The sequence below is a fragment of the Atractosteus spatula genome (assembly GCF_055471065.1).
Source record: "Atractosteus spatula isolate fAtrSpa1 chromosome 10 unlocalized genomic scaffold, fAtrSpa1.hap1 SUPER_10_unloc_1, whole genome shotgun sequence".
NCBI classification, from domain to species: domain Eukaryota; kingdom Metazoa; phylum Chordata; class Actinopteri; order Semionotiformes; family Lepisosteidae; genus Atractosteus; species Atractosteus spatula.
The window spans coordinates 4120192-4131469 of NW_028296612.1; the positions used below are offsets into that span (position 1 = coordinate 4120192).

Below are 11278 nucleotides of genomic sequence, written 5' to 3' on the forward strand. Positions count from 1 at the left end.
GGATGAGCTGAAGGAGCCGCAGGCTGGCTGTTCAGCAGTCTGACTGCAGTCTGGCTGTGTCTCTCTTCTGCTACAGGCAGTATGGAAATAGATCAATGAACTGCAGCAGCAGGAGTAACAGTAGCAGTGCAGGGGTTGCTGGGTTACTGGGGCCCTAGACACGGGGTGCTCTCTGTGTGGAGTCTGCATGTTCTCACTGCATGTTCGAGTGGGCTCCTTCCGGGAGGGTGCTCCGGTTTCCTCCCGCAGTCCAGTGAATCCAGGGACCGGGAGATGTGTCTCTCTCTCTCTCCCCTCCGCCCACAGGTGCTCCGTCAGCGCTTTTTCCCCGCTTTCTGATCCGGATTTCATTTCCTCATATTTTCATTTCCCTCCCGCCTCGTCAGAACGAAAGAGTCTAGTGAGAGAGTGAGAGAGAGAGAGAGAGTGAGAGAGAGAGAGAGAGTGCGGATGATCTATAAATATCTTAACGGCCAGACATAGGGAAACTCCCTCAGTCTTAGTTCCTCGTGGGCCGCAGGAGGCGCGCTGAAACGTGTTTCTGTTCCTGCGCCGGACACACACGGCCCGCTGGAGGGGTATCTGTGCGGGAGTGGGCGCTCGGGTGGGGTGGAGAAGGAGCTGCGTGATCCTGGCAGGTGAGTGTTTGGGGGTGTGTGTGTGCGTGTCTCACGAACCCGCAGCTGTAGAGAGAGACAGAGAGAAAACTGTGACTGCTAGAGAGATACTCTGGGATTAGAGAAACATTCTGCCCCGAATTCAGAAATCTCGTCCCAGAGTTCCCACACCTGCCAGAATCCCAACGGGTCCCGATCCTACTGGGAGAGGGGGGAGGGAACTCAGCTGAACTGGCAGCCCAGTGTGTGATCTCCTGTCCCAGCCTGAGGAGCAGTGAGTCTGTCTCTCAGTAATGCTCCATCTGTCTACAGTATAGGTAAATATTGTATGATATGTCTTTGTTGTAAATGTCTGTTATATGTCTGTAGCTTTTATTGTGTTTTTAGTTTTGTTTCATGTTCATTTTATTTTTTATTTGCTTTGGCAACACGGGTTGTATAATAAATGTGTTCATAAAGCACCTTGAATTGGATTGAAAATAAGACCCTGTGCAGGCTGGCGCTGTTTCGTTTGGCCTTCTGCCTGAACCACGTTGAACGGCCACGCGGTTCCGATCGCCAGTGATCCCCGCCTGAGCCACGCGTGAGCCACGCGTGAAAGTGGGTGCGTTTCCTCGGGGCCCCTGGGACACGCCTGAAGCTGCGGCCACCCAGTGCCCACGGCGGCGACCCCCGGTTGCAATTCCACGCGATTTCATTGCGGAACAAAGACAAAGAGCTTTTTCAACCCACCCAAATCTGAAATTCAAAACTCACATGGTAATAACATTTACAGCCACTGGGGGGCATCGTGTGAAAGACCACGTGCTGGCGAGCCTGGCCTCCGTGTTCTTATAGAGGTCTTTCTCTCTGACGTTTGACATGTGAAAATATCAGGAGCGTCAGTTGTTGCTGCCGCGGTCTCGTCCTTCATCGAGACCGGCTTGTTTTCGTCTCCGGCAGAGACCGCGGCAGGTGTCTCGTTTACAAAATCCGGGATTTAGATTTCTGGTGTAACGAGTTCAGGCAGATTCTAGTTACAGTTTCACAGCTTCTCCCAGGTCTTCTAGTGCTGCAGGTTTAAAGACCCCTGGAGACTCTGTAGACACACACACACTGACCCCTCCAGGACCAGGACTGGACAGCCCTGCTTTAAAGACCCCTGGAGACTCTGCAGACACACACACACTGACCCCTCCAGGACCAGGACTGGACAGCCCTGCTTTAAAGACCCCTGGAGACTCTGCAGACACACACACACTGACCCCTCCAGGACCAGGACTGGACAGCCCTGCTTTAAAGACCCCTGGAGGCTCTGCAGACACACACACTGACCCCTCCAGGACCAGGACTGGACAGCCCTGCTTTAAAGACCCCTGGAGACTCTGCAGACACACACACACTGACCCCTCCAGGACTGGGACTGGACAGCCCTGCTTTAAAGACCCCTGGAGACTCTGCAGACACACACACACTGACCCCTCCAGGACCAGGACTGGACAGCCCTGCTTTAAAGACCCCTGGAGACTCTGCAGACACACACACACACTGACCCCTCCAGGACCAGGACTGGACAGCCCTGCTTTAAAGACCCCTGGAGACTCTGCAGACACACACACACTGACCCCTCCAGGACCAGGACTGGACAGCCCTGCTTTAAAGACCCCTGGAGACTCTGCAGACACACACACACACTGACCCCTCCAGGACCAGGACTGGACAGCCCTGCTTTAAAGACCCCTGGAGACTCTGCAGACACACACACACTGACCCCTCCAGGACCAGGACTGGACAGCCCTGCTTTAAAGACCCCTGGAGACTCTGCAGACACACAGACACTGACCCCTCCAGGACCAGGACTGGACAGCCCTGCTTTAAAGACCCCTGGAGGCTCTGCAGACACACACACTGACCCCTCCAGGACCAGGACTGGACAGCCCTGCTTTAAAGACCCCTGGAGACTCTGCAGACACACACACACACTGACCCCTCCAGGACCAGGACTGGACAGCCCTGCTTTAAAGACCCCTGGAGACTCTGCAGACACACACACACTGACCCCTCCAGGACCAGGACTGGACAACCCTGCCTTAAAGACCCCTGGAGACTCTGCAGACACACACACACTGACCCCTCCAGGACCAGGACTGGACAGCCCTGCTTTAAAGACCCCTGGAGACTCTGCAGACACACACACACACTGACCCCTCCAGGACCAGGACTGGACAGCCCTGCTGTTTCTGAAATGCCTGATCTATGATTGAGCCTGTTCTAAAAGTCAGTGGGTCTTCTTCATGTGTTCCTTGTTATAGCGACTGTTTCTGTATTTGCTGTGCTGTGTCTCTCTGCAGAGTCCCAGTATGATGCTCTGGGCTGTCTTCACTGGGATCTTCTTCAATGGGGGTGAGAGCTACAGTAGGCCATTCATTCGAATTATTCCCTTCCTCATATGGGAGCAAATTTAAAAAGCACTATATATTCAACCTGCAGACATCCAATACTGACCAACACACCCTGTTGTCTAGTTTTGTTGCTGTTTATCACTCTACTGTGTGTTTATGAGAGTTGTGTTGCTGTCTCTTGCCTCTGATAGCTGTTTGCAAGTGTGTTGTCTTGTGGTGGTGTTGCCTCTCTCTCTCGTGTGATTATGATGGTGTTGTCTGTTTGTGTTCTGTCTCTCTATCGTCTGTTTATGAGTGTGATGTCTAGCTGTGTTCTTGTGTTGCTGTGTCTCTCCCCATTGTGTTTATGAGGGTGTAATTTAGTTGTGTTGCTGTGTCTCTCTCTCCAGTGTGTGTCTGTGAGGGGGTGTCTAGTTGTGTCTCTCTCTCCAATGTGTGTCTGTGAGGGGGTGTCTAGTTGTGTTGCTGTATCTCTCTCCAGTGTGTGTCTGTGAGGGGGTGTCTAGTTGTGTTGCTTTGTCTCTCTCCAGTGTGTTTCTGTGAGGGGGTGTCTAGTTGTGTTGCTGTGTCTCTCTCCAGTGTGTGTCTGTGATGGGGTGTCTAGTTGTGTTGCTGTGTCTCTCTCTCTCCAGTGTGTGTCTGTGAGGGGGTGTCTAGTTGTGTTGCTGTGTCTCTCTCTCTCCAGTGTGTGTCTGTGAGGGGGTGTCTAGTTGTGTTGCTGTGTCTCTCTCTCTCCAGGGGGTGTCTGTGAGGGGGTGTCTAGTTGTGTTGCTGTGTCTCTCTCTCTCCAGTGTGTGTCTGTGAGGGGGTGTCTAGTTGTGTTGCTGTGTCTCTCTCTCCAGTGTGTGTCTGTGAGGGGGTGTCTAGTTGTGTTGCTGTGTCTCTCTCTCCAGTGTATGTCTGTGAGGGGGTGTCTAGTTGTGTTGCTGTGTCTCTCTCTCCAGTGTGTGTCTGTGAGGGGGTGTCTAGTTGTGTTGCTGTGTCTCTCTCTCTCCAGTGTGTGTCTGTGAGGGGGTGTCTAGTTGTGTCTCTCTCTCCAGTGTGTGTCTGTGAGGGGGTGTCTAGTTGTGTTGCTGTGTCTCTCTCTCTCCAGTGTGTGTCTGTGAGGGGGTGTCTAGTTGTGTCTCTCTCTCCAGTGTGTGTCTGTGAGGGGGTGTCTAGTTGTGTCACTGTGTCTCTCTCTCCAGTGCGTGTCTGTGATGGGGTGTCCAGTTGTGTTGCTGTGTCTCTCTCCAGGGTGTAATTTAGTTGTGTTGCTGTCTGTCTCAGTGTGCTCAGATCCTGTCTCGGTGTCGGTGAGATTTGGGGGTTCAGTCTCTCTGCCCTGTGACGGATCAGCCTACAGAGGGACCCCAGAAGATCATCTCTTCCTCCTGTGGCAGACAGAGGACAGACGTGTGTGTGAGTACAACAATGGGAGACTCCACACCGGCCCCGGGTTCGAGAACAGAGCTGAGGTGTCCAGAGAGACGATCAGACGAGGAAACTTCTCCCTGACTCTTCATCGCGCCTCCTTCTCTGACGAAGACGTCTACGAGTGTCAGTACGAACACGAGGAAGATCGGCTGAAATTTCTGGGAAGTGTCCATCTCATCATCACGGGTAAGTGGTGGGAATTTCTTTTCTACCAGAACAGAAAGTCCCAGGAAGTTTGTGAAACAAAACAGGAAGAAAGGGAGTCATTTGATCACACACATGTAGGTCATTATTGTCTTTATCAGAGGGACTTCTGTCCTTCTCTCTCAGCTCAATCAGAAGGTGGCACAGCATGGGGCCCTGGGTTCAGTGCCGGACTGGGCTGCTGTCTGTGTGGAGTCTGCATGTTCTCCCAGTGTTCATGTGGGTTTCCTCCCACAGTCCAAAGACATGCTGGTGGGTCACTTTCCTTCTGGGAAAACTGGCTCTGGTGTGTCTGTGTGTGTCCTGTGACGGACTGGTGTCCTGTCCAGGGTGTGTGTGTCCTGTGATGGACTGGCATCCTGTCCAGGGTGTGTGAGTGTGTGTGTGTGTCCTGTGATGGACTGGTGTCCTGTCCAGGGTGTGTGAGTGTGTGTGTGTGTCCTGTGATGGACTGGTGTCCTGTCCAGGGTGTGTGTGTGTGTGTGTGTGTGTGTGTGTGTGTGTGAGTGTGTCCTGTGATGGACTGGTGTCCTGTCCAGAGTGTGTGTGTGTGTGTGAGTGTGTCCTGTGATGGACTGGTGTCCTGTCCAGAGTGTGTGAGTGTGTGTGTGTGTGTCCTGTGATGGACTGGTGTCCTGTCCAGGGTGTGTGAGTGTGTGAGTGTGTCCTGTGATGGACTGGTGTCCTGTCCAGAGTGTGTGAGTGTGTGTGTGTGTGTCCTGTGATGGACTGGTGTCCTGTCCAGGGTGTGTGAGTGTGTGTGTGTGTGTCCTGTGATGGACTGGTGTCCTGTCCAGGGTGTGTGAGTGTGTGTGTGTCCTGTGATGGACTGGTGTCCTGTCCAGGGTGAACCCTGCCTGTTGCTTGCTGGGATAGACTCCAGCTCACCTGCGGCCCTGCACTGGATTAAAACTGAGATTGAAAGTCATGTGAAACAATGCAGTCCTAGAGCACTAACGCAAATGACTGTGTTTCCTCTGTGTTATTTCAAGAACACCGTCTCTGCCTTCAGCTCCCAGGATGCACAGGGGTCAAAGGTCATAGAGGCACAGGAAATTACATTATGACGGGCTGCTCTCCTGGCTGGTGTTTAATCCACTGGGCACGGAGAGCTGAGAACTCACTGTCCGTAAGTTGTAGATAGTCTGCCTCAGGAACACAGAGACAGGACAGAAGAGCAAGAGAGCTTGGAGCCGATGGGGCAGATCCGTGTGCAGACAAACTCTCCAGAGTGAGTCACATCTGGAGAAGTGCTCCTTGTGTCATGAGAGATTTCGAACACGCTACGTACGATCAGACAACTGAATGGTAGGGCATAGCAAAAGAGAATTTTAACCAAAGGGATTTGTGTCCTTCTCTCTCAGCTCATTCAGAAGTCCTCACCCTGCTGCCTGGAGACAATCTGACTCTCCTGCTCCACACTGCTGCTCCAGTGGAGGTGCTGTTTGACCCTGGAGGATCTGCCCAGTCTCCCAGAGTCTTACTGAACAGCACAGGGCTCCCCGGCCCCGGGTACGAGCAGAGAGTGTGGGTGCAGGACGGCTCTCTGACACTGCGCTCCCTCACACCAGCTGATCAGGGGAGCTACACAGTGAGGGACCTTCAGGGAAACACCATCAGCACTGTGATCGTCTCTGTGGAGGGTGAGCAGGTCTACAGCAGGGGGACTAGAGGGGTCTCCACTCCTGACAGAGGGGGGTTCTTATGTCGCTCTCTGTCCTGATTGTCTTCCAGCTCACAGAGACAATGTCACCCTGCAGGCTGGAGCCTCTCTGTCTGTCCCCCTGCTCACTGGAGAGCCGGTGGAGGTGCTGTTTGACCCTGCAGGCTCAGGAGACTGGACCTCAGTGTGTTCTGTCCAGAGCAGCACAGCCAGCTGTGTCCCCCAGTACAGAGACAGAGTGTCAGTGGACAATCAGGAGCTCAGACTGCAGGAGCTGAGGGCGTCTGATCAGGGGAGCTACACAGTGAGGGACCTTCAGGGAAACACCATCAGCACTGTGATCATCACTGTGGAGGGTGAGGATCTTCAGTTCTTCTGATCAGCTCTGATCAGGGTTGTGTTAATGCAGCCTGTGGAAGATGTTGAGTCCAAGAGATGTTAGGGTTCAGTCTGTCCGGAATGCCAGATATTGTACCTCATGGGTGTTGGGGTGCAGTCTGTAGGATTCCAGGTGTTGCGCCCTAGGAGTATTTGGGGTGCAGTCTGTAGGATTCCAGGTGTTGTGCCCCAGGGGTGTTGGGGTGTGGTCTGTGGGATTCCAGGTGTTGGGCCCCAGGGGTATCGGGGTGCAGTCTGTAGGATTGTAGGTGTCGTGCCCCAGTGACGCTGTGTCTGTCTCTCCCTCGCCAACAGCCCCTCGTACCCGGAGCCGTGTGGTCAGTGCAGTGGCCACTGGCCTCGCTGGCGCCTGTGTCCTGGCCCTGGCGGCTGTGATCTGGGGTAAGAGGGGGAGACTCGGGGGCAGTGGGCAGTACGGCGCCTGGAGAGGAGAGGGAGGACGAGACGCTGACCAGCCCTCCTCACCAGCACTGTCCCACAGCCTGGCAGGACCACCGGGGGGCCCCACTGAGAGCGGGGGTGCAGGGAGATCCAGCCATTCCCGACGGACACCCTGCTGTTCCCAGTGAAGATCCAGCCATTCCCAATGGACACCCTGCTGTTCCCAGTGAAGATCCAGCCATTCCCAGCGGATACCCTGCTGTTCCCAGTGAAGATCCAGCCATTCCCTGCTGTTCCCAGTGAAGATCCAGCCATTCCCAACGGACACCCTGCTGTTCCCAGTGAAGATCCAGCCATTCCCTGCTGTTCCCAGTGAAGATCCAGCCATTCCCAGCGGATACCCTGCTGTTCCCAGTGAAGATCCAGCCATTCCAGACGGACACCCTGCTGTTCCCAGTGAAGATCCAGCCATTCCCAGCGGATACCCTGCTGTTCCCAGTGAAGATCCAGCCATTCCCAGCGGATACCCTGCTGTTCCCAGTGAAGATCCAGCCATTCCCAGCGGATACCCTGCTGTTCCCAGTGAAGATCCATCCATTCCCAGCGGATACCCTGCTGTTCCCAGTGAAGATCCAGCCATTCCCAGAGGACACCCTGCTGTTCCCAGTGAAGATCCAGTCATTCTACACGGTGATCCTACATCCTGACTCAAGGATCTTGTCTGGTCTTCTCAAGGGGAACTGTAGTCACACCACTGTAGTCAGCTCTTTACATATCGGGTGAGACTACTGTAGGTGCGTTTTTTATTCTTTTTTTGTATTGTTCTGCACTGAGTTTTTTTAATGAACAAATGTTTGTTTGTTTTTTAACAAAGGAACAAGTGAGAGGTTTCTTCCCTGCTTGAAAAAGAAGAGAGAAAACTCAACGTTTCGGCTGTGATCTTCACACCCGAAGGAGGCTTCAGAGCCGAAACGTTGCGGTTTTTCTCTCTCCTCTTTCCGGCAGGGAAGAAACCTCTCACTTGTTCCTTTGCAGACTAGGCCTGCTGACGCAGCTGCCCGCCTGAAATGTGTTTTTACTGTGTTTGTAACTGATTTAACCTTGACCGTTTAATTGCTCTGAACTGCCGCAAGGTGCTCTTGCTCAGAACAGATGTCTAACGTACTAGAGACTGAGTGTTGCTCATGGGGTTGGGGTTTTGTATTGGGGATTTTTTTATTTTAGTTTTGGCTACCTTTCTTAAAAACAGGTGCACTATGTTTTTATACAAGACTATTTATTGTAGAGGTCCGTAGCGCTGCTGGGCAGCTCTAAAAACCCACGACAGGCAGCTCTTATTCCTCCGTCACGTTGTCAGTGTCAGTGCCAGCAATGCGACTATATCAAGTTTTCAGCCCCATTTGGGCAAAGGTTAGTAGTATTAAAGAACTACAATTCCCAGCATTCACTGGGCCTCACAGTCTTCAGTCCCAAAGGGGCAGAGGACAATAACATTAAAGAACTACACTTCCCAGCATACACTGGGCCTCAAGTCTTCAGTCCCAAAGGGGCAGAGATCAGTAGAATTAAAGAACTACACTTCCCAGTATTCACTGGGCCTCACAGTCTTCAGTCCCAAAGGGGCAGAGGACAATAACATTAAAGAACTACACTTCCCAGCATACACTGGGCCTCACAAGTCTTCAGTCGCAAAGGGGCAGAGATCAGTAGAATTAAAGAACTACACTTCCCAGTATTCACTGGGCCTCACAGTCTTCAGTCCCAAAGGGGCAGAGATCAGTAGAATTAAAGAACTACACTTCCCAGTATTCACTGGGCCTCACAGTCTTCAGTCCCAAAGGGGCAGAGGACAATAACATTAAAGAACTACACTTCCCAGCATACACTGGGCATCACAAGTCTTCAGTCGCAAAGGGGCAGAGATCAGTAGAATTAAAGAACTACACTTCCCAGTATTCACTGGGCCTCACAAGTCTTCAGTCGCAAAGGGGCAGAGATCAGTAGAATTAAAGAACTACACTTCCCAGTATTCACTGGGCCTCACAGTCTTCAGTCCCAAAGGGGCAGAGGACAATAACATTAAAGAACTACACTTCCCAGTATTCACTGGGGCTCACAAGTCTTCAGTCCCAAAGGGGCAGAGGTCAGTAGAATTAAAGAACTACACTTCCCAGCATTCACTGGGCCTCACAAGTCTTCAGTCCCAAAGGGGCAGAGGTCAGTAGAATTGAAGAACTACACTTCCCAGTATTCACTGGGCCTCACAGTCTTCAGTCCCAAAGGGACTGAAACTCAATCAAGTGCACAGTGATGTACAGAAATGTTGACTAATTTACTTTTTTTACTCGGTATGTGTGAGCGAGTGGGGCATCGCAAAATCAGAACGGTAAATCATTTTATTTCTGTCTCGAGTGAGTCAAGGAAATGATTGGGGGTTTTACATTTCCTTGGGCGTTAGGTTCTGTATTTCAGTTGGAAGTGATTTTTTTACCTACTTTTCTATGAAACCGCCGCTGTTCGTATCTGATCACTATCATCGACCAGGAGTTACCTTAAAGTGTTAGTTTTCGGCTTCTAGGATGGACGATTCGAATCACTAATTTCCAGGAGCTGAGACAGAACAGTTTGGTCATTAAGCGCGTTTCTAATTGACCTGTAGCAGCTTTTTTATGGTTCATTTTCAGTTTTGATGAGGTTTCCAAACGCACTGTTTGGCACTGTGGTTTGCTGTATGTTTTTTTTTATCTACGACAATGTTTTTATACACCGTTTTTATACTACAACCGTGTGTGATTTTGTCTGCAAATGACGGCTTTGACTTGTTTTGTGATAACTAATAAAAGAATTTGGTCAGTGTGGAGTGTTCCTTTGATATTCCTCCTCGATAAAGAGAGTACAGCAGACCCACTGGACTCAAGACCCTCTGCAGCACGGACACAAGCCTGCAGGAGTTATCGGAAACCTCATTCTAGGGAAAGCACATTAGGCAGCCTGCTTACTTGTGGACCAGATTCAGCCCAGACCTGTCACTACTGTCTACTGCATGCGTAACCCGCAGTACCGAGTGTCTTACTGTACAACACTGCTGTTTGCACATAAACTGTAGATACTATTGAAACCGTGAGGGAGTGACGATAGGTGTACTCCGATTAACGCCGTTTCTCGACAATTGGATCAGAACGACTTCTTTTATTTATTTTTCTTGCATTGAGTTCATATTCCCTATAAACAAAAGACGCACACACACACACACGGGAGGTCGCACTTCCTATAGCGATTCATGAAGTGTCGCCCTTCCCGCCCTGGCGGGTGGTTATGGTTGTGTGGTTTAACGGCCTCCGAGATTAAAAGATAAAATGTCCTTGTTGTTTTTATTTAAAATGATCGACCGGTCCCCCTGGCGACAGCACGCCTCCTGGGGGCGAAACGAGTCTTTCCTCCGCTAAGAAACACCACTTGTGCTCATGTTACAACAAGTTTATCGGCCTCGTTCAGCGCCTTCTTTTAAGGGCTCGCCGGCGTCTACTCTTCACGGTTTCTTTGTGCAACATGAACACTTCGGCGGTTGTGCACGCAGGAGAACCTGCTCGTTTCGGGGGGAGAGGCGTAATTCCATTGATCATGTCGTCTGCCTCCGCAGAAACCTGCAATACACTCGCGTCCGGGGGTGGGGGGGTTGGCTGACAGTAGCGCGCTGGTGAATGTGTTGGGGTTTTTAAAAATACATTTCGGGCTGGCCGGAGAGAAGGGAGACGAGAGAGAAAGATCTAGTCCCAGAGTTCCCACACCTGCCAGAATCACAACGGGTCCCGATCCTACTGGGAGACGGAGGAGGGAACTCAGCTGAACTGGCAGCCCAGTGTGTGATCTCCTGTCCCAGCCTGAGGAACAGACAGTGAGCCTGTCTCTCAATAATAATAATACAGTGTGTGATCTCCTGTCCCAGCCCGAGGGACAGACAGTGAGCCTGTCTCTCAGTAATAATAATACAGTGTGTGATCTCCTGTCCCAGCCTGAGGAACAGACAGTGAGCCTGTCTCTCAATAATAATAATACAGTGTGTGATCTCCTGTCCCAGCCTGAGGAACAGACAGTGAGCCTGTCTCTCAATAATAATAATACAGTGTGTGATCTCCTGTCCCAGCCTGAGGAACAGTGAGCCTGTCTCTCAATAATAATAATACAGTGTGTGATCTCCTGTCCCAGCCTGAGGAACA

At 51.6% G+C, this 11278-nt stretch overlaps 1 protein-coding gene across 1 annotated transcript; it reads left to right on the plus strand.

Annotated features, from left to right (window-relative positions):
• Positions 1-538: 538 nt before the first annotated feature.
• Positions 539-9916, plus strand: LOC148813517 (uncharacterized; the record flags this gene model as incomplete). Its single annotated transcript, XM_088908044.1, has 5 exons — positions 539-638; positions 4268-4600; positions 5983-6261; positions 6353-6637; positions 6975-9916. Coding segments are annotated over 5 exons (1272 nt in total), but the record flags the coding sequence as incomplete, so codon positions are not given.
• Between the last annotated feature and the right edge of the window lie 1362 nt (positions 9917-11278).